This window comes from Mytilus californianus, unplaced genomic scaffold, assembly GCF_021869535.1.
Source record: "Mytilus californianus isolate M0D057914Y unplaced genomic scaffold, xbMytCali1.0.p SCAF_2, whole genome shotgun sequence".
Classification (NCBI taxonomy): Eukaryota; Metazoa; Mollusca; class Bivalvia; order Mytilida; family Mytilidae; genus Mytilus; species Mytilus californianus.
Genome location: NW_026262668.1, coordinates 73,195,822 through 73,219,274, shown reverse-complemented (window position 1 = coordinate 73,219,274; position 23,453 = coordinate 73,195,822). Strand labels below are relative to the sequence as shown.

At 33.0% G+C, this 23,453-nt stretch overlaps 1 protein-coding gene across 1 annotated transcript; it reads right to left on the bottom strand.

The window, feature by feature from the left end:
- Positions 1 to 1,616: 1,616 nt before the first annotated feature.
- LOC127728111 (ankyrin repeat and SOCS box protein 18-like) lies at positions 1,617 to 22,791 on the bottom strand. Its single transcript, XM_052235341.1, has 6 exons — positions 22,695 to 22,791; positions 18,510 to 18,702; positions 13,331 to 13,492; positions 9,327 to 9,443; positions 5,917 to 6,024; positions 1,617 to 2,083 (listed from the first exon to the last, which is right to left on the bottom strand). The coding sequence occupies exons 1-6, from the start codon at positions 22,728 to 22,730 to the stop codon at positions 1,635 to 1,637; spliced, it is 1,065 nt and encodes a 354-aa protein (XP_052091301.1). The 5' UTR covers positions 22,731 to 22,791; the 3' UTR covers positions 1,617 to 1,634.
- Positions 22,792 to 23,453: the final 662 nt, after the last annotated feature.

The window sequence follows — 23,453 nt, the reverse complement described above, 5'->3', positions numbered from 1 at the left end:
ATGTGTCCATAGTACTCAGATGCCCCACTCGCACTATCATTTTCTATGTTCAGTGGACGGTGAAATTGGGGTCAAAACTCTAATTTGGCATTCAAATTAACTCTAATTTGGCATTCAAATTAGAAAGATCATATCATAGGGAACATGTGTACTAAGTTTCAAGTTGATTGGACTTCAACTTCATCAAAAACTACCTTGACCAAAAACTTTAACCTGAAGCGGGACAGACGGACGAAAGGACGGACGGACGCACAGACCGAAAAACATAATGCCCCTAGGTGGGGCATAAAAAGATGTGGTATGATTGCCAATGAGACAACTCTCCACAAGAGACCAAATGATACAGAAATTAACAACTATAGGTCACCGTACTGCCTTCAACAATTTGTAAAACCCATACCGCATAGTCAGCTATAAAAGGCCCCGAAATAACAAATGTAAAACAATTCAAATGAGAAAACTAACGGCCTGATTTATGTACAAAATAATGAATGAAAAACAAATATGATATACAGCAACAAACGACAACCACTGAATTACAGGCTCCTGACTTGGGACAGGAATATACTGAATGTGGTGGGGTTAAACATGTTAGTCCAGAAAAATATGACAAAATTCTTCAAACAATTCCATAATAGAAGTCTTAGCAATCTTGGCTGAAAACTGTAGGAGATTTTAGAAAACTTGTACCCTCTTTCATAAATTTTTCTGAAAAATTACTACGTTCCAAAGTCTGGAAAAACGTCAAAAATATCCTCAAATAATTCCATAAAAGCAGGTCCACAACTTCAAAATATGTGCAATCTTCCTGTGAATTTTCAGGGATCTGGGTTAAAGCAGGTACCCACTTTTCCCCGTCTACCCATTCCCCTGACATTACCATGCTATAAGCTGGTTTTGGACTTCATCCAACATGGTCAAAAATAGAAAAAGTTGATGAAATACTATAAGCTGGAAAAGATCAGAATATTTAGCTCAGTTTGACATGTTTGAGTCAATAATTCAATAATATTGTAAAATTTCTTTTATTACTTTGTCATAATTAATAGTAAAATTAAGCACAAATTAGTCTGGTCCTGAATATGCATTAAATAATTGTCTATGGACGTTAACCAAGCAACAATCAATCACTTAAGTCGAGCAGTTTTAAAAAAAAACATGCATATAAAACCTTTTTTTTCAATTAAGGAAATTGGATTGCATGAATGGTAATCATTTAAATCTTTATAACAGAAATGATAAAACAGAAATTCAAGTGTACTCTAGGAATGTGGAGAAAGGATTTGCTATATGGGATACATTTCCAGTAAGGTGGTATTGTGAAATACTTTTTAAAGGTCAATAATAATTTTATTCATTCATTTAATCCAGATGCATTTGGATTCAAAATGCCATTAACATGCGAAGTTTACATGCCTATAATGTACCCCTGATTATCAAAAGATTTGACTTTCCTCGTGTATACTCTATTATCTTGATGTGCCTTTTTATTTCCAAGTGTCACATCCTTTTTGACAGTGAGAGACAAAGTACACACAATTACCACACATTATCAGTATGGTTAATGGTACAGCAAGATAAAATCTGCTTGTGGTGTAATAAAATAATACAACAAATTCTTCACTATCATTTAATTATTCTATAAGTGATAAATACTCTTTTAATGTTCTAGGTAGAGGTAATAAGCCTATTTTTGGCAGACATTTACCTTTCAATGTATCTCTTATATTTATTCTGCATATGAACTTCAATGACTGAACTTTGTGTGTTAAATCTGTCAGGTGTCTCAACAACTCATCATGACCATCACCAGTTAAAACATTTTCTCTGATGGACTTCAATGATGACACACTCAAAACAGGTCGAAATTCCACAAGTAAAGAAGTTAAACTTGGTGAATTGTAAAGCACTACTGCATCTTTTATTGATTTTGGATGTCGTTGATTTTTCCTGTTGTAATTTGATCCTCCTTGTATTAATGCTTGTGTGACCTTCAACTTATCATCAACAAGCTTTATAGGTGAATTTGAGTTTGATCTTCTACAAAGGTACTGCTCAAAATCATAACAAATGGCCATTTTACCTGTAAAAGGAGACAATTTATAAAATATTCATCTTAAATTTTTTCCAACTTTATTTATTTCAGTAGAAAAGATTTTTGATTTGATTTTTGGTGTTTTAACACCACTTTTATGCACCACTTTTGGGCTATTTCGTGGCGGCCAGTTTTTATTGGTGGAGGAAGCCGGAGTGCCCGGAGAAAACCACCGACCTGTGATAGGAAAACTGACAATCCTAGTCAATTAAGATTGGAGTCGAGTGCACCCGCACGAGCGGGGTTCGAACTCACAACCTCAGTGTTGACTGGCTAGTGATTTACAGTAGTAACTACTTAGGCAACTCGGCCACCGAGGACCCTCAGTAGAAAAGAAGATGTGTCCATATGAGACCATGCCCTGTTCGCACTATCACATTTGCATGTTCAGTGAACCGCTGAATTAGGGTCAAAACCATATTTTGGCACACAATTACAAAAGTTAACTTCATAAGGAGCATGTGTATCTAGTTTTAAGTTGATGTGACCATTGCTTCATGGTTAACTACCTTAGCCAAAATCTTTAACAAGAAACATGATGGATGAACAGACAGATGAACTCATTGATGGACAAACAGACCAAAATACATAATGCTCTTCTACTATTATAGGAGGGGTAGAAAAACATATGTATATAAATCAATTGTGAAAAGACCAAATGATAGCTTAGAACACGTCAAACAAATCTGTAGATATGTCTGGACAATTACAACATAAGCATAAGAAAGGTAGTATGGAACTAGAAGTGCCATCTTGTGTAGTCTGCTTGAAAAAAAACTTAACATTCTTGAAAAATCTATTGTAAATTCAAACTTAAATGAGTCCATTTGTTATTGTGTATCCTTCACAAGGAATGATTATGTTAAATTAGTAATTGTGAAGGCTGCTTTTGTTGCAGTAGAAGGATACAATAATAAGCTTCTAAGACCTGAATTGCTCCTGTTATAACAAGAGTGCACACGCTGAAATGTCTCGCCTTCTTTACTAATCATTGATATTATGTTGATAGTCCTAAATATATAGCTTTATTAATTACAACTGTCACATAAACTTAACATTAACCAAGTAAACTAAACATTGACCAATGAACCATGAAAATGAGGTCAAGGTCAGATGAACCATGCTAAGCAGGCATGTACAGCTAACAATTCTTCCATACAACAAATATAGTTGACCTATTGCTTATAGTTTAAGAAAAACAGACCAAAACACAAAAACTTAACACTGAGCAATGAACCTTGAAAATGAGGTCAAGGTCAAATAAAACCTGCTTGACTGACATATAGATCATAAAATATTTCCATACACCAAATATAGTTGAACTATTGCATATAGTATTAGAAAAAAAGACCAAAACTCAAAAACTTAACTTTGACCACTGAACCATGAAAATGATGTCAAGGTCAGATGACACCTGCCAGCTAGACATGTACACCTTACAATCATTCCATACACCAAATATAGTAGACCTATTGCATACAGTATAAGAACAACAGACCAAAACACAAAAACTTAACTATAACCACTGAACCATGAAAATGAGGTCAAGGTCAGATGACACCTGCCAGTTGGACATGTACACCTTACAGTCCTTCCATACACCAAATATACTAGACCTTTTGCTTATAGTATCTGAGATATGGACTTGACCACCAAAACTTAACCTTGTTCACGGATCCATGAAATGAGGTCGAGGTCAAGTGAAAACTGTCTGACGGACATGAGGACCTTGCAAGGTATGCACATACCAAATATAGTTATCCTATTACTTATAATAAGAGAGAATTTAACATAACAAAAAATCTTAACTTTTTTTTCAAGTAGTCACTGAACCATGAAAATGAGGTCAAGGACATTGGACATGTGACTGACGGAAACTTCGTAACATGAGGCATCCATATACAAAGTATGAAGCATCCAGATCTTCCACCTTCTAAAATGTAAAGGTTTTAAGAAGTTAGCTAATGCCGCCGCCGTAGCTGCCGCTACCGGATCACTATCCCTATGTCGAGCTTTCTGCGACAAAAGTCTCAGGCTCGACAAAAATGCCATTTTGATATTCATTTTAAATCTTCTTCCTGAAACTAATTACTTATTTTCATACATGCAGCTTTTTGGGTATACTTTCATGTAAAATCAAGGCAAACTTTTATTTCTGTCTTTCTTGTATAGTTTGCATGATAATCGGCAAATACTCTAAAATTTGTCACAAGTCGTTCCTTAAATATTACAACTATGTGGAGTTAATTGTACTGCAGAGTTCGCGAAAATGGTCGGTCCTGTCGGTCCTGTCGGTCAAAATGAGGCTCGGACCAGTATTTTGAAGGCTAGTGACGGTCCGGATGACTGATGTAAAAACGGCCGTTGTAGTGCATATTTCGGCACTTTTTTACATCGGTTATTAGATGTACCGCAACTGTTTCCAATAAGTGTTTACATCGGTTATCAGATGTACCCACTGCCAATTTCCGGTACTGGTTTACGGATTTATTATAAACAAACCAAAGCGGCAATCTACACGTGGCCTACTAAATTTGTTCATAGAGCCATCCCTGGCAAACAATTGGCGATTGAACCCTATAATGGAGCAAACAAATACTGTAACAGCCGAGAAAGTGATTCAGATGATGAAATGGATAGTGAAGATGACTTTAAATAAGAACAATCAGAAGACCTGAACTGGTCCTTCATTGTTAATTTGCCTGTGGGTGCGAAGAATAAAACTAATATTAATAAAGTTATTTTTCGATAAAATATGTTATTAATTTTATTTCAGGATAAAATTGACAGATTTTGTAGGACTGGCTAAAATTTTGTAGGACTGACAAATAATCATGCTTTGTCGGTCCCATGACCGACGGGTCAAAATAAGTTTTCGCGAACTCTGGTACTGGCATTTGTGTGAATCTTGTATGGCTGATCATTATTGCTGTTTACAGTTTTTGTGTATCTATTATGTTATATTTAGAGTATTACTAAATATAAGTCATTGGGCGGACTGCTGCGTTTATAATTCAATCCATTAAAAAAATTTAAATATAGTTTCATTGACAAGATTATTTACAAAAAAAATCTTTGAAGGGTAATAACTCCTATACAGAGTTAATTGGTGGTTTCAGTCAAATAGTTCCAATTAAATTGGTGCAATGGAAATGAATGAATCCACAGTAAAAAGAAGGAAATATTCAGAGCAAATATAGTTACCCATTCTCATTGTGAGAAAAAGAATAAAATATGCATTGCACCCCACAACTAATCAATATCATGGAAAATTTTAAATTCAAATTTCAAATCAATGAAAAGTTGCTTAGAAACCAATCTCAATAAAGTTCCAAACTTATACAAATTGTTTTCGCAAGATATTTTTGTGTAGGAAACTGCTAAGTAAGATTGATATGTGAAAAAATGTTGCAATTTTCAACTCACAATCATAATTTTCTAACCATTGTGATGTCCAGTTGCACAGAACAATCTATTTAAGAAAGTTGTGAAGGAAGGACAGATAGACCGAAGTACCTCAAAATACTTTGCAACTTTTAAAGAGGGAAGCATAAATTTTTAAACCCCAATCAAAATATTTTGTGAATTAATTTTTATACCAATCAGTAGCAGATCAGGTGGGTGGCTAAAGAGTGTACTCCTCCACCCCTTTTATTGGAAAAAAATATCTTTTTTAGGCTTAAAGTTTTCAATTCCCCACCCCCCCTCCTCCCCAATTTTACCATAACAGACAATTACACCACTTTCCTCGAACCCTGGATTAGCCACTGCAAATGGCAACGATTTTCAATACACATGTATGAAAATAAAAGAGTCCATACCTGTTTTATCTGTAGCTGTAGCAGACAATCCAGCATACAATAGTTTATAAACAATTTCTGTTTTGATGGAAACTAGCTGGGATTTATTCATACAGATGTAATGCAATGCTGAAAAAGTACCATACAAAAATTAACAACAATAACATTTGTATTATTCCTATAGACAATGACCTTATTTGATAAAATTATTTGAAAAATTCACATTGTGTGGACTACATATTAAATTCTATGGATTTTACTCTTCATGGCAAACCAAGAATTTAAATCAAAAATGGTATATATTTAAAAATCTAACTTGAGTTGAAATCTAAATTAATCTCTTCATAAATATGTTGCCCATTACTAAATTAGAGTATAAATTTGTACTGTACCATTTTCCCCATTTTTCATAGCACTGTCATGATTAATATCTTAAACTACATCCACAACAATTTTTCAGCACACCCAAAAACTGGCTTCTATGAATAAAATTGCTTTACTGATTTAGTACAAAGTACCATAAAAAAATTCAAAGATTTTTCTTAAATATTCGTTTACAGAAAGTCTTACTAAAAATTAAAAAAAAAAAATTAGGGCAACTAGTGTAATTATTTTTACATGATAATTATGAATACATTAATATTAAAAACTACCTAATCTTTGATTTATTTCGTGACTTCCCATAGCAAGCAGCGTAGAGGGTGTGTAAGGCCAACCAAACTACCAAACATATTGTGATTTTGTCTATACATTCTGAATTGTTTCTTCCTTTTCTAAGTATGAATTATATATGAATTATATATGAACCAATGCCACTTGAAATCCCAATCATTCACTGTACTACAGACAATGACAGAAATCCACTATTTTAAAGTCTATTTTTGAAATTTATATTCTAATGCAAATATAGGTTTCCTCAACATCTGACAGATACCACAGGTACCAATATGTCATTAAATGATGACATCACATTCCTAAAATAGGTATCTTTTTTTTGTGTTGAACATTTGTTGAAAACTAGATATATTTGCTTACATAAAATTTAGAAACATATTAAAAAGATTAGGCTCATTTCCCTTGAATTCATTTCACATACAGGCTATTTTTCAGAATATTTCAATCTTCACTAAAATTCACAATATCACAACTTAGTATACATACATTGAGGCTCTCACAAAATCACAGTGTATTTTAACACATATCATCACATAAAAAAAATGCAATATTTCTAAAGTAATCTGCAGCACATAAATGTAGCTCAAAACTGTAATTTTGATAGATTTTGACAAATTTTAGCATTAACCATTGTTAACTCCAAAATTGCATGAAAGTGATATTCTTAACCAAAACAAAAATCCATTGAAATTAAATTTATATTCTGTCTTTCAGATTCAAATTGATTCATTTGGATTAAAGATTTCCTTTGATGCAAAATTTGCAACAAAATTAAAACTCTTTTCTTCAGCAACATGTTGCACTCAAAGCATTTTGAATAATGTTGGTTTGATCCCAGGCCAGATCAAACCAAAGACTGGAAAACTGGTATTTGTTGCTTCTCCCTAAGCATGCAGCATTTAGGAGTAAGAGCAAAATCTGGCTGAATCGAGTCAGAAGAGTATGTCAGATTATGGTGACATGTCTTCCTGGGGACTATTAACTTGTATTACTAGAACATTACACATTAAAAACCTGGCTAACAGTGTCTTCTTGTACAAAGCAGGGTTTATATTCATATCACATCAATATATTCTCTTCTTGATAAGGAAGTAATATTTGCCATGGCAGTTAGGATTCTACTTCGTCAAAATTATCTCCCAATTACACCACCAAATTTTTTTCAATCTTAAAATGGAAGCCATTGTAGGGTTGACGTGCTGTCGATTTAGCTCTTGAAAACCGATAAATTTATCCACATAGCATCATCACGATCCTTATATGCAAATTGTATTTTTTAAAGACAAATGATTTTACTAGCTATTAAACATTGTTTAATATACTTTTAGGCCTTTTGTCAACTTAAAACTACTGTCTGATCGGTTGTCAGGGGGAATTTTTGAAAGTTCAAAAACACCAAGAAAAAATTCTTAATACATATTTGGCGGAAGGGCAAACTAAAAATTTTCAGAGGTTGAAGACGAATTGCCCTTGATAATACACAAAGAGAATGGATTTTTTTTAAGATATGCATTTTTAAGATCCACTTGTCAAGTCTGTCGTCAAGGGTTTTCAGCAAAAATTTGTTATTCAAAGACACCAACTCTGTTGTTATGACTCATTAGAAAGTTATTTCACTTGACCCATATATTTCTTTTTTTTGGACTGTGAGTTTTTAATGTTATTATATCAACCTGTAGCCTAAATATATAAAAGAACAGAGTTCCAATGTCCCCCGCATTGAACATATTTTATCTATCAAAGGTACAAGAGCAATAACTAAACAAAGCACTTTTTTTTTGTTCTGTAAGACTTTTTATTAATATCTTAGAGAAATGAAGGCTTCAGAGCAAATGCAATGTGATTTCCATTATAATCAATATTTTCAAGGGGAATAATTCGTCAAAAATATTTGATCAGAACTTATTTTTGAAAGTGTCAAAGACATTGCTGATATAAACTTATGATATAAGTTTCATAAAATTCTGGCTAGAATTGTACATATGAGAGCGCTAACAATGTAATTTTCCATATAATCAATATTTCCAAGGGGCATAACTCTTTTTAAAATAATTGATCGGCACTGATTTTTAAACTTGTCAAAGACATTGCTGATATAAACCTATAATATAAATTTCATAAAAATCTGTCAAGAATTGTAAATATTAGAGCACTCATAAGGCAATTTTCCATATAATTAATATTTCCAAGGGCATAACTCTTTAAAATTTTTTTGATCAGCACTGATTTTCAAACTCATCAAAGACATTGATGATATGAGCCTACTATATAAGTTTCATAAAAATCTGGCAAAAATTGAACACATGAGAGTGCTAACGATGCAATTTTCCATATAATTAATGTTTCCAAGGGGCATAACTCTTTTAAAAGTAATTGATCAGCACTGATTTTCAAACTCGTCCGAGACATTGCTAATATAAACCTATGATATAAGTTTCATAAAAATCTGGCAAGAATTGAACGATTGAGAGCGCCAAGGATGCAATTTTCCATATAATTAATGTTTCCAAGGGGCATAACTCTTTCAAAAATAATTGATCGGCATTGATTTTTGAACTCGTACAAGACATTGCTGATACAAAACCTATGATTTGAGTTTCATAAAAATCTAGCAAGAATTGTACATGTGAGAGCGCTAATAAGACCGGACGGATGGACCGACGGACGGACAGACAGACGGACATCCTGTGTTTCTATGTAACTTACCAGTAATGATATTTTCCTTAGAATATGTATTATGCTTAATATCTTAATACCTGAACAACCATCTTGGTCAGTGCTATATATATTACAGCCTCTGTCCATCAAGTACTGGACAATGGTCAAAGCATCCTGTGGACAACTGTTACAAGCTTCCATCAATGCTGTTCTTCCTACAAGTACAGAATCATACACATAAGTCTTTTAATAATTGATTTGAGTACCCATAGCTTGATAAAAACTGAAGAGCTTGCTAGTTCAAAGCAGTAAAAGAAGTTATTTGAGGGCTAAATTTGTTTAATTTGGACCATTTGATCAACAGCTAAAGTAAATCCTGAGTCTTGAGAGTAACAATTTAAGTCAATGCTCATCAGTAAAATGTTATCTGATTTTCAATCTGCAAGTGATCTTATATTTTTTGTTTAAATAAAGATGTAAATAGAATTTGAGCATGTGGTGTATGGCCAATCCAATGCAAGCATGTCATAATATCATAATTTGTTAAATAATCGGATCTGTTCACTGCAACTATCATTTGAAAAAAAAAACTGACGAACAGGACATGTCATCATATATCACTATATACAAAATAGAATAAAAATTTAAACGTAATTTCCTTTTTCTTTTGTTTTTGTACTATACATTGTGGTTACAACTAAATACAGTGTAGGTTTTATTTAGATGTTTAGATGATTGTTGAGAACAGTCAAGAGTAGTACATTTAACTGCAGCTACAGGTAGAAGGTTCCATTTTAACATTGTGCCACATTATTTTATACTGTAAATTCAAAAATGTTTGCAATGTTTTTTATTATTGTAAAAATTGTGACAAAATAGGTCTCACAAAATTAAAAACTTGCATTTTTATCTATGATAGCATTGTTTGTAAGCAGCATTTCCTGAAGTTGCAATAATTAATCACACAGTTTTGTCCATTGTTCAACCATTGCAAAAATAAATGCACACACAAATTTCTGAAATTACAATATCATAATATGTTTGCTATTGCCTCTTTATGTTTTTTTTTTCTTTTGAGATTTTGGTGTTGTGTTGCTCTTAGAAATTTTATGGTTTCCACTGAATTAATGCACAAAAGGGACATTCTTGAAAATCTCAATACAATAGATTCTAAGGCTTAATAAAATGCTCCGCAGGGCGCAGCTTGATACGACCGCAGAGGTCGAACCCTGAACAGTTGGGGCAAGTATGGACACAACATTCAAGCTTGATACAGCTCTGAATTTGGATTGTGATTAAATATTTGACACAGCATAGGTTTCTGACACAGAATGAATGTGGTCTAAGAACTTAAAAATTTTAAATTGGACATTCACCTATTATGGTCCAATATCCAAAATCTAAATACATGGTTAGATTCAGCATATCAAAGAACCCCAAGAATTCAATTTTTGATGAAAATCAAACAAAGTTTAATTTTGGACCCTTTTGATCTCAATGTGGACAAAGTTGATAACGGGGCCCAAAAATCAAAAATCTAAATACATGGTTAGATTCAGCATATCAAAGAACCCCATATATTCAATTTTTGTTGAAATCAAATAAAGTTTAATTTTGGACCCCGATTTGGACCAACTTGAAAACTGGGCCCATAATCAAAAATCTAAACACATGTTTAGATTCAGCATATCAAAGAACCCTAAAAATTCAATTTTTGTTAAAATCAAACTAAGTTTAATTTTGGACCCTTTGGACCTTTATGTAGACCAATTTGAAAACGGAACCAAAAATTAAGAATCTAAATACACGGTTAGATTCGGCATATCAAAGAACCCCATTAATTCAATTTTTGATGAAATCAAACAAAGTTAAATTTTGGACCCTTTGGACCTCAATGTGGACCAATTTAAAAACGCGGCCCAAAATCCAAAAACTTAATACACGGTTATATTCAGCATATGAAAGAATCCCATATATTCAATTTTTGTTGAAATCAAACAAAGTTAAATTTTGGACCCCGATTTGGACCAACTTGAAAACTGGGCCCATAATCAAAAATCTAAATACATGGTTAGATTTAGCATATCAAAGAACCCCATATATTCAATTTTTGTTGAAATCAAATAAAGTTTAATTTTGGACCCCGATTTGGACCAACTTGAAAACTGGGCCCATAATCAAAAATCTAAATACATGGTTAGATTCAGCATATCAAAGAACCCCATATATTCAATTTTTGTTAAAATCAAACTAAGTTTAATTTTGGACCCTTTGGACCTTTATGTAGACCAATTTGAAAACAGAACCAAAAATTAAGAATCTAAATACACGGTTAGATTTGGCATATCACAGAACCCCAATAATTCAATTTTTGATGAAATCAAACAAAGTTAAATTTTGGACCCTTTGGACCAATTTAAAAACAGGGCCCAAAATCCAAAAACTTAATACATGGTTAGATTCAGCATATTAAAGAACCCCAAGAATTCAAGAATAAAACCCCATTGAAATTGATCAAGAAATAAGCAATTTATACAAAGTATATTCTTTTGCACAATACTGTGCAATTGAATATTTCTTGCTATTGCGCAATACTGTACAATTGACAATTTCTTGCTATTGCGCAATATTGTGCTATTGGATATTTCTTGCTATTGCGCAATACTGTGCAATTGAAGATTTCTTGCTATTGCGCAATACTGTGCAATTGAAGATTTCTTGCTATTGTGCAATACTGTGCAATTGAAAATTTCTTGCTATTGCACAATACTTATTGTATAATAATTTACACATCCTGTTTGGTGTGTATTTCCTACCATATCATTATTATTTGCTTTTAAATATAAATCAGAAATAACCAACTTAAAATGGAAAATTTTAAAAGAAAAAAAAAAGGAAAAAAAGAAAAAAAAGAAACCCCCCCCCCCCAAATTTTTTGAACCCCCTTATGATTCATCACCCCCAAACTCAATCCCAGCCTTCCCTTTGTGGTATGGTATCTTGCAGTACAATTTCAGAGAGATCCATACAATTGAACAAAAGTTATTGTCTGGAAATTAGAAAAATGCTTATTTTTGGCCCCTTTTTGGCCCCCAATTCCTAAACGTTTCGGGCAATTACCCCCAAACTCAATTCCAGCTTTCCCTTTGTGATATGGAACCTTGTAGTACAATTTAAGAAATATCCAAACACTTACACACAAGTAATTGTCATGAAACTAGAAAAATGCTTGTTTTTTGCCCCTTTTTTGGCCCCTAATTCCTAAAATTTTGAGGCAATTACCCCCAAAATCAATTACAGCCTTCCCTATGTGATATGGAACCTTGTGGTACAATGTCAGAGAGATCCATACACTTACACACAAGTTATTGTCTGGAAGTTACAAAAATGCTTATTTTTGGCCCCTTTTTGGCCCCTAATTCCTTAACTGTTGGTACCATAACCCCCAAAATCAATCCCAACCTTCCTTTCGTGGTATTGAACCTTATGGTAAAATTTCATGGAGATCCATTAACTTAAACTAAAGTTAGAGTGCGAAAACCAATGTGTCTTCGGACGACGCCGGACGACGACGACGACGACGACAACAACGACGACGACGACGCCAACGTCATACCAATATACGACCAAAAAATTTTTAATTTTTAGGGTCGTATAAAAATGTGTGTTCAGGGTTTCCTGACCAACCCTTATTTTGAGCTCAGACCCTAAAAGTTTTATATGGATTTCTTCAAATTCTTTTCACGAAGATATCAGCTGTTGTAACTGCTAACTTCTTTGATCCAATTATGTGAAAGAACTAATCAAAATCATGCCAACATTTCATCTTACTCATTTGATCACTGGGGGACTGCAAATGGCAAACTTTCTGCAAAGGGATCTGTACAATACTGAAACCTGAATCTGAGGGTACTCTCTCTGTTCAATTTTTATTTTGCCCTATCCAAAATAGCCATTTTTCAAATAACTATCCATACTACCCCCTCTTCATCCCAGTTGAAAAATTGTACAGATCCTAATGGGTTTATTGTTAAATATTATTATTTCTTGTCCTGGATATGTTTGAAATATTTCCAATCGGATGTTAAGCAAACATGTATACCTGAATTATCCATCAGATCACTATTTGCTCCTCCTTCCAATAGTATTTTAACATTCTGCGCTGATATCCTGGCTGCATGGTGTAGAGGTGTTTGTCCAAATCTGTCCATGGTATTCAAAGATGTTCCAAAATATACTAACAGACTCAAAATTTCCAGTGATGCTAAAAATATTAATACAATTTTATACTAACAGGCAATATATACCCTCAATTTTAGAATTCATTCATACATTTTTGTATTATTCAAAATTATCAGTCAGAAGGTGATCACTTGTCCTTCACCTTTCATTTTATATCTAAATTACCAAAATATATTGTACATAGTTTGATACTTACACCTACATGTATGCGTAGGAACTACTTTCCGGTATGTTCTTTTAGACTGGGCCCCAAGTTGGTGGTGTTACATCTTACATCTTACAAAGTCTACCCGAATTATTTGCCCTACATATAATATATATTGTACATACATATTTCCTGCCAAATTATCTAACATATATTTCGATGTGCTCTGTGGTTTTCTAAGTGTTGTTACTTTGAAGCTGATCCATCATCCAAGATGGCCGCCAGAGGGGGTATTAGTTTAATATAGGACCCTATGGGAAATACATACAAATGTCTTCTTCTAGAGAACCACTGAATGGAATGAAACCAAACATAGCATGAATGTTCCTTATGAGGTGCTGACCAAGTGTTGTAACTTTGTAGGCGATCCATCATCCAAGATGGCCACCAGAGAGGGACTTAGTTTAACATAGGACCCTATAGGAAATGCATACAAATGTCTTCTTTTAGAGAACCACTAAATGGAATGAAACTAAACATGGCATAAATGTTCCTTATGAGGTGGTGACCAAGTGTTGTTACTTTGAAGCTGATCCATCATCCAAGATGGCCGCCAGAGGGGGACTTAGTTTAATATAGGACCCTATGGGAAATACATACAAATGTCTTCTTTTAGAGAACCACTGAATGGAATGAAATAAAACATGACATGAATGTTGCTTATGAGGTGCTGACCACGTATTGTAACTTTGTAGGTGATTCATCATCCAAGATGGCTGCCAGCAGGGGACTTCCTTTAACATAGGACACTATGGACAATACATACAAATGTCTTCTTTTAGAGAACCACTGAATGGAATGAAATAAAACATGGCATGAATGTTGCTTATGAGGTGCTGACCAAGTGTTGTAACTTTGTAGGCGATCAATCATCCAAGATAGCCGCCAGCAGGGACTAAGTTTAACATAGGACCCTATCAGTCAGAGATATAACTCTATAGGGTTATTACAGAAAATAACTTGTGTGTGTTATTACAGATACTTTCATGATTTGTCTACTCTTTATTCCTTAAATTTTCTAAATCTGTAATAACATATGTTTGTTATTTGTAAAATAAATCAAAAATATTTTAATTTATAGTGGGCTCTAGGGAACTCTATAGAGACTTTGCACAGAAACTAAATGCATAGCCTTGATAACTAATTTTTTAATTAAATTAATACATTTTTGATTAACCATGGTAAATCAATGAGACAAGGTTTTTAAGGGATAAACTAAGCTGTAATAACAAGGCTTAGTTATTAAAGGAATGTAACTTATGATATGAGACACTTGGGAATTACTGGGAAGCTTGCGAAGAACCTCATTACATGCTCTGGTCATTGTTTCTTACAATAAATTAAAATACATTGTAATTAAGCATGATTTATGTCTGAGCAAATGCTTTGGAGTGATATAGAGAAGCTGTGATAACACTCTTTAGTTATTCCAGGCCTACTTTTTCTGTAATAACATAGGTGTACTATGCAAGATTGGCAAACTATGAACTGTTATATCTTTCTATAGTTAAGTATACATAAAGACAATAGTAATATCAATAGAACTTGTATACATTTTAACTAAACTAATGATGTATATTGTCCCTTTGAAACATGTAACATACATATGTTATCACAGTTCTTTGATTTTTTAGTCCACAATAACAAATGTATGTTATTTTTCTGTAATAACCCTGTAGGGTTATATCCCTGACTGCCTATGGGAAATACATACAAATGCTTTCTTTTAGAGAACCACTGAATGGAATGAAATAAAACATGGCATGAATGTTCCTTATGGGGTGCTGACCAATTGTTGTTACTTTGTAGCAAACCCATCACCCAAGATGGCTGCAATCGAGGGACTTAGTTTAACAAAGGACCCTACGGGAAATATACACAAAATTATTGTCTTCTTCTAGAAAACCGCTTAATGGATTAAAACCAAACATATGCATGGTATGAATGTTTCTTTTGAGGTGCTGACCAAGTGTTGTTACTTTGTAGCTGATTTGTTATTGTCCTTTTAAAGTCATTTTCTACAATTTCAATGAATTTATTGGTAATTTCTGTAAACTTTACAAAAGTCTTCTGCTTTTGATTAAATTACGGGGCCAATATTAAACCAAATTTGGCCTCGATCATTATTAGGGTATCTGTTATGATTCTAATCTTTTTTTTACATGATTTCCAAAACCAAAGTAGAATCAGGTGAGCAACACAGGCTCTTGGGAGCCTCTAGTTTTAGCATTGGCAGCCATGTGGGTTGGTATGTGGGATCATGAGACATGTAAAAAAATTAAAATACCCAAAGCATGATTGTGCCCATGCTTGGTTACAATAAGACCAGTGCCGGTAGTTTCAGAGGAGCAGATTTTTGTAAAATATAACAGACAAATAAAATTGAGAATGGAAATGGGGAATGTGTCAAAGAGACAACAACCCGACCACAGAGCAGACAACAGCCGAAGGCCACCAATGGGTCTTCAACGCAGCGAGAAACTCCCGCACCCGGAGGCGTCCCTCAGCTGGCCCCCAAACAAATATGTATACTAGTTCAGTGAAAATGGACGTCATACTAAACTCCAAATTATACACAAGAAACTAAAATTAAAAATGATACAAGACTAACAAAGGCCAGAGGCTCCTGACTTGGGACAGGCACAAAAATGCGGCGGGGTTAATCATGTTTTTTGAGGTCTCAACCCTCCCCCTATACCTCTAGCCAATGTAGAAAAAACAAACGTACAACAGTACGCACAGTAAAACTCAGTTAAAGAGAAGTCTGAGTCCGATGTCAGAATAGGAAACAAAAGAAAATAAACAAAATGACAATAATACATAAATAACAACAGACTACTAGCAGTTACTGACATCAATATTAAAGCCAAAATATGCAATCTTTAATGACCTGACAACAGTATCGTAACTATATCCCTTCTTAATAAGTCTGTTTAAAGGTTTTGTTAGCTTTTGAGGTGAATACTGACATTTTTGTGCTTTGTAAAGAATATTACTATAAAAGATTGGATGTGAAATACCCGAACGTATAAGATGTCTGCACGTTGAATTATATTTACGAATGATGTCCTTATACCGATGATAAAATTTAGTAAATGTTTTGACTAGTTTATGATATCGAAAACCCTGGTGTAATAATTTTTCAGTAATATATAAATTTCACTCGCTAAAATCTAATACGTTGTTACATACACGAGCGAATCGTACAAGTTGAGATATATAAACACCATAAGATGGTGACAAGGGAACGTCACCATCTAAAAATGGATAATTAACGATAGGAAATGAAAAATCATCTCTTTTATCATAAATTTTTGTATTAAGCTTCCCGTTAATGATATAGATATCAAGATCAAGGAAAGGACAGTGGTCATTGTTAGTATTAGCTTTATTTAAAGTAAGTTCAACAGGATAAATTTCTTTAGTATACATACTGAAGTTGTCATTATTGAGAGCCAATATACACAATGTATCATCCAAATATCTAAAAGTATTGTTAAATTTTTGTATCAGATGTTGTTTCTATGGGTCTTTGCTGATTTTAGTCATAAATTGTAACTCATAACAATACAAAAACAGGTCCGCATTAAGTGGTGCACAGTTAGTCCCCATTGGAATTCCGATAACTTGACGATATACAGAATCTCCAAAGCGAACAAAATGTTATCAAGTAAAAATTCAAGGGCAGATATAGTATCAAAGCATGTCCAATTGACATAGCTCTTTTGTTTGTTGCTACTAAAAAATGACCTAAAAGAGTTTGAACATATGTATTCGCATTCCGACTTTTTAAATGCCCATTTAATTAGGTGTGTGAATTTTTTCTTAATAAGAATATGAGGCAAAGTGGTATATAGGGTAGAAAAATCAAAACTTTGAACAGATTCAAAATCACCAATATATGCATGCAATTTATCAAGTACTTCCAACAAGTTTTTGACACTCCAAAAGTAGTTAATTCCACTATTTTCAAAGGCCTTATTTGAACAATTTATTATCAGGTTTTTGATTGTACCAAGTGTACTAGTAAGTAGAATAGACAATTTAGTAGTGGAACAATGACTTGAAGACGAAATAAATCTATATTTGTAAGGTGATTTGTGTAGCTTCGGAAGCCAGTATATAGTTGGGAATTTCATTGTATTTGGTTCTGCTTGTAAAGAAGTAGCTAATAGTTTATGTTTGTTACAGATATCATTTTCTGAAAATGAAGTCAGTTGGAATGTTGGTGAATTCGTGATTTCCTTTTGCAGAACCTCAATGTAAAATTTACCTCAAACTATAATGATATTATTAGCAGCTTTATCAGCCGGGACAAAAACAAATTCCTTGGCTAGTTCTTTTAGTTTATGTTTGATACGAGAGATAGGATTTTTATGGTTGTTGTTAAGAGTAAAATGTTCTTTAAAATGTTGTATACGTATATCAACTATCTTCATTACTGAATTAAAAAAAGAGTCCAAAGATTTTTTGTCAGCTTTTCCCCGTTTTATCCAAAGGCAACAACTGATGATTAACAACAGATAATAAACACCAAGTGATGGCATTAGTTCATATTGGTTGTTTCATTTAAATTATTCTAAAAGATCTTTATTGCAAGACAATGACAAAAGGTTTGTGTGCAATACAGGGTTTGTGATACAGATAAAAAATCTCACTTAAAAAATATTTCCCCTGATCAGGGAGTTCTTCTGCAATGAAACTTTGGAAAGTTGCCACCACTGATTATCACTTAATTTTACGTATCTTATTATTGTATATACCTTCAGTTTTAAAACCTAAATTGATGATCAAGTTTTAATAACATGTTAAATGTACAAATAATTGAGCCTACCATCATCAGGTTTCATCCCCGATACTATATGCAATGATGTTTCTCCTTTATAAGTGGTAAACCCTGGATCAATACCCATATTAAGCAACTGTTTGAATTTTTCAGCATTTCTGGTACGCACACATTCCAAAATCTGATACTGATGATCTGTGATTTTACATCGCAGTATGTAATCTCTCTCTCTATGTACATCCTTGAAATACACAAATTTTAGAATAAGCATAAAATTCAATCCTTTACATGTACCTGAAGCCTAGGAGTATTAATTACAAATACATACAGTGATACTGTAAATTCAGAAATTACTTTTATCAATGCGAAAATTGCAATAATTAATGCACACAATAATTTCCGAATTTACAGTACTTCAATGCTGTTGTCAATAGCCCCAAAATCATTTGTCAAAATGTGAATATGGGTGATCCTTCTGTAAAAGGTAAGTCACATTTATCTTGTGCAACTGAATACTCAACATTATGGCCATAAGATTTTTTTTTTTATTAACCAATCATGCATGGTGCCCAAAATTTGAGCAAAACAATCAAATGAATTATTACACAAAAAAGCAAAGTAAATGATTAGAATGATTAGAGGGATGAAGTATATATCTGCAAGCACTGCAAACAAATTAGAAAGGTATAATTTTCACGAAATTTTCTGCGAAGTGTAGTGTCTGTACACTTGACACATACTTCCATCAAAACCAAAAGCAACAAAAAATCAATAACTGTTCTATTTTGTAGACTGATAATGTGAAGACAATGACACATTGTACATGTAAGAGGAGCATTATAATGTAGAAATGATGATCTTAATAATGCACATGAAACTACATGTCGATTAAGGTGTAGCCCTTGGATTATACTTCAGGTTTTACAAAACTGACATGAAATACATGTATATATGGTCCTTGAAAAAACAGTTTTAGACAATTTCTGCACCACAGGTGGATGGGGATGCAAGTTGTTTCATCTACACTCGTTTCAACCAGTCATTATGACCATACTCCCAGTTCCACCATAATTTGTAAAGTTGTTTAGGCCATGATTTTTATTGTTATAAAGGGAGGGAAATATATTTGGTTTTAGGAGCAGATGTTTTAAGACACAAATTTTCATTATATATTTATATTCATTGATAAAAGTGTGCATCAAATTATGAATGTTATAAGAATATTCGTTAAATGGTGATTATTAATGAAAAATGAAGTATTTGGTATACTGAACAAGACATGATAGTTATAAAAAGGGAAGAAGATTGTTGTTCTTATCTAAAAATGATAACCTCTGATCATTTGTTAATTGTTAATTATCATTTCTTTGATATATCTACATCATGTACATGTAAAGTACAAATTATGCTTTTGTTTTAATTGTTGAAAAATACCAAACAAGATAACTATAAAACAGCAGGTCCTAAGCTGAGTTCAAGCTGATACAAATTTACAGTTGATAAATACATTCTTTTAGCAATAGAGGTCAGTCAATTTAAAACGTATACACTCATATCAGATACGTTGACGTTAACCATGTTAACGTATCTGGAGATACAACAAAACACAATATCTGATCCAGCGTTAAAGTCTATGTTGCGTATCAAAACTCTTTATTCTCTTCATTTCATGGAAACCTATAGCTAAAACAATTATACAGTTTTACTAGATTGGCAATGGTGGTGTTTTGCGAAAAGGGGGGCTCTATCATTAGCTAACGTAGGCATGTGAAAAAACAACAGATATGGGGCAATGGCACGAAGACAGTAAAAATTACCAAATGCAACACAGAAAAAAAGACATCCTATCATCTATGCATGCCTGGCCATTGCGTTTCAATAGCAAAGTTCTACAAATCGTTCTATTTTACTTTCTCACACTTTTATTCATTAACTTGAAGTACTTTTCGTTTTGACATAATGGACTTGATATTGGGGGCCAAATAAATCACTTACCGCGCCTACCTTTTGCGATCTCCCCCTTTTTGTTATTTCATGCCTGTTTTATGGTTTTTACCTTTTCCGGTAAGGAGCTGAGTTTGCTTCATTTCTTAATCTTTCATTACCTTATATTTAGAAACGTACCATTTGGAAAACTTGTTTATCTTCTACATTCTGTGTGGCTCAAAATAAGGTGCACTCGATTTGGTTATATTCCAGACGCAAGATACATGTAATTAAACTTGGACATTTATATTTGTTACACACTGTCACACATAGTGCCACATACCTCGTAAACGCAGCTCCTACACATATTCAACAATATTTCACTCAAGGATAGTACCACATGTTATTTTAGTATGTCCCCAGATATATATACATCAAAGCACCTGATACGATTGGATACGTTTTAAATTGACCGACCTCTAATACAAGCTGCTTGAACATGTTGAATAGTCCTTTGATGTACCAAACTTGCAGCATCCACAATGCCCGATTCAAAAATTATATTAATCAAACATCAAAGTCAAATGGAAACATTATTAATGTCTTAATCAGGTGTGGAATAGGAAAGTCTTGTGTCCTCTTGTTTCAGAGTAGATGAACACTTTTTGACAAAACAACTTTTTGTTAAGTAATCCTAATAGAATTCCTTTACAAAACAAATTGGCACTGGCTACGATTACGTTGAAAACCTAACAATAATAAAAAGTTATTGTTATGTTGGACACTAATTACCGGATTGCTAGCTAGGATGGGTTAGGAACCGATTAATAATGAACATAACAATAATATTTGTGTCTATGGTTACATTGCGTTATTGTTACGTTAATGCATTTCAATGTATGCTGTGAATAGTAATATATAATGTCCAATATATATAACATGTAACATATCAAAATACAACTTGAAAACATTTAATCTTAAACAATTCAATGATGCATGTACAATATTCCATACAGATTATATATTTTATTTACAATAGCAGCTTGTGCACATACAGTATGTGTTTCTGTATGCACGTCTTTCCGACGCATTTTTGGTGGAACCATTCAAGACAGACATCACAAACGAGTGATGCCACAAAATGCACATCGTTTTTGCACACTAAACAGTTCGACGCTACAATTTCCCTTTTTAGAAGTTATATATTGTTGTTGGCTCTGATTCTGACCAATGCTAATATACTAAATATACATTTACATGTACACTGTGATGTTTATTGTTGTTATTATCAATTATGTCAATCAATTGTAAACTGATTTTATGCCCTTTATCGGCCCTGTAATTTGGGAAATAAAAATATTCTATTCTATTCTATTCTATACAAGCTTTCAATGCCTGACATGCTTCAGGTGAAAAGTATTTTCTTGTAACTTGGTTAAAATGCCTCTAATCATTAAACTCTATTCCTCGCCTTTGGCACTACATACAAAACTGTAGTACATGTATTAATCTAAAGAACATTAAAATTATTAATACTTAAAAAAAGATTTGAACATTATTTGTTGAAAAGTAATACAATGTAATAACACATGCAATAATAAAAATAATAATATTAATAATGATCAAGAATATCAGAGAATTTAGCAACAAAACTAAAGTCGGTTAAAAGTTTAATAAATCTAACGTAAAAATAACACTTCTTCAGTTACAGAAAACAGTCAACGTACTGATGTATCAACACAACATAACCGTAGACATAAATATTATTGTTACATTCATAATCAATCGGTTCCTAACCAACCTAGCATTACGGCAATTAGTGTCCAACACTTTCGCTCAGGGTAAAATATTTAGCATAAAGACTTAAAGTGCCAACCCGTGGTAAAATCACGATATATTCAACCCCCATGAATTACTTCTTAATTTAAAATCAATGTTTAAAAGTCAACAATATGTGCTAAAATTAAAATTTCAGGTGTCATTCTGTCATTCCAGGTGTCATCCGGATACTGACGAGTCATTCGGTCCACAGGAGTTTGAAATCCTAGCAATAAAGGTGTATAAATATGCCAAACTTGACTATCACAGTAGAGCTTCTCTCGAACTCTTCGAGAGAAGCTCTACTGTGCTAGGATTTCAAACTCCTGTGTTCGGTCATTCGAGCTACCGGTCTGCGATATGGATCGTTTGTCGTTTGGGTCGGATCGTGGATTTTTTTTTGTGACAAGTAACAATCGAAAGTTTGAAGTATCTACATTGCTGGGTGCATATGTCATTCAAGAAATTACGAATTATTGAGAAAAAGACCTTAATTTCCTCTCTTAAAGCCCTTTTTCCAGCCATACTACATGGATTCAATGTAAAATGTTTCTTAGCAGACAAATACTTTCGTCATAGATTTAAAACATTCTTCTGATCATTGTTGATCAAGACAAAGTTGTGATTGAGTTGTCTCCCCATTAGCTGCTGATGTTGAGCTTTGTGGTATCCAGATTTCATCGGAAAATATAAAATGTACACGTGGTAAGTTAATGGTGTTTGGTATACTAAAAATACTGTATTGTATTCATTAAACATTAGAATTGTACATTTTCAACCTGTCAAAATAATTTGATACATGACTCATGAGGCTGATTTCCAAAAATGATACCACAGGCACAGTTCGCCTACAAAATTATGTCATACATTTGTATATCAAATTTGTAGTCACATCATAGTAGATTAACTTAATCTTTACAGAATACCATACAACACTTTTTAATATACCATATAACACAATTGATAAATCTTAATTTTGCTTTAAATAGTAAGAAAAAAACCTTACCATTTAATTAAAAATAATTAATATACATGTATATATCATGATGTTTATGAAGAGAAAAATTGAACATGAATTATCAGATTAATTTTGTACTTTGCAGTATTTCTAAAAAAAGACTATTATATTTGTATGACCCTGACGTATTACTGTGTAATAGTACATGTAGTCTTAGAATTTTTTTCACTATAAATGAATGAAAAATTCTTTATTTACAATGTAATTATTATGACCCTTTCTCACAGGCA

Bases quoted from the DNA above. Each gene is read 5' to 3' on its own strand.
- LOC127728111 (XM_052235341.1), bottom strand. From the start codon at position 22,730: ATGGCTGGAAAAAGGGCTTTAAGAGAGGAAATTAAG. The intron at 13,493-18,509 runs GTAGGCTCAATT...TAATATTTTTAG, and splicing joins GGGGATGAAACCTGATGATG to CATCACTGGAAATTTTGAGT. The intron at 2,084-5,916 runs GTATGGACTCTT...CTCCTTTTACAG, and splicing joins TACAGCTACAGATAAAACAG to GTAAAATGGCCATTTGTTAT.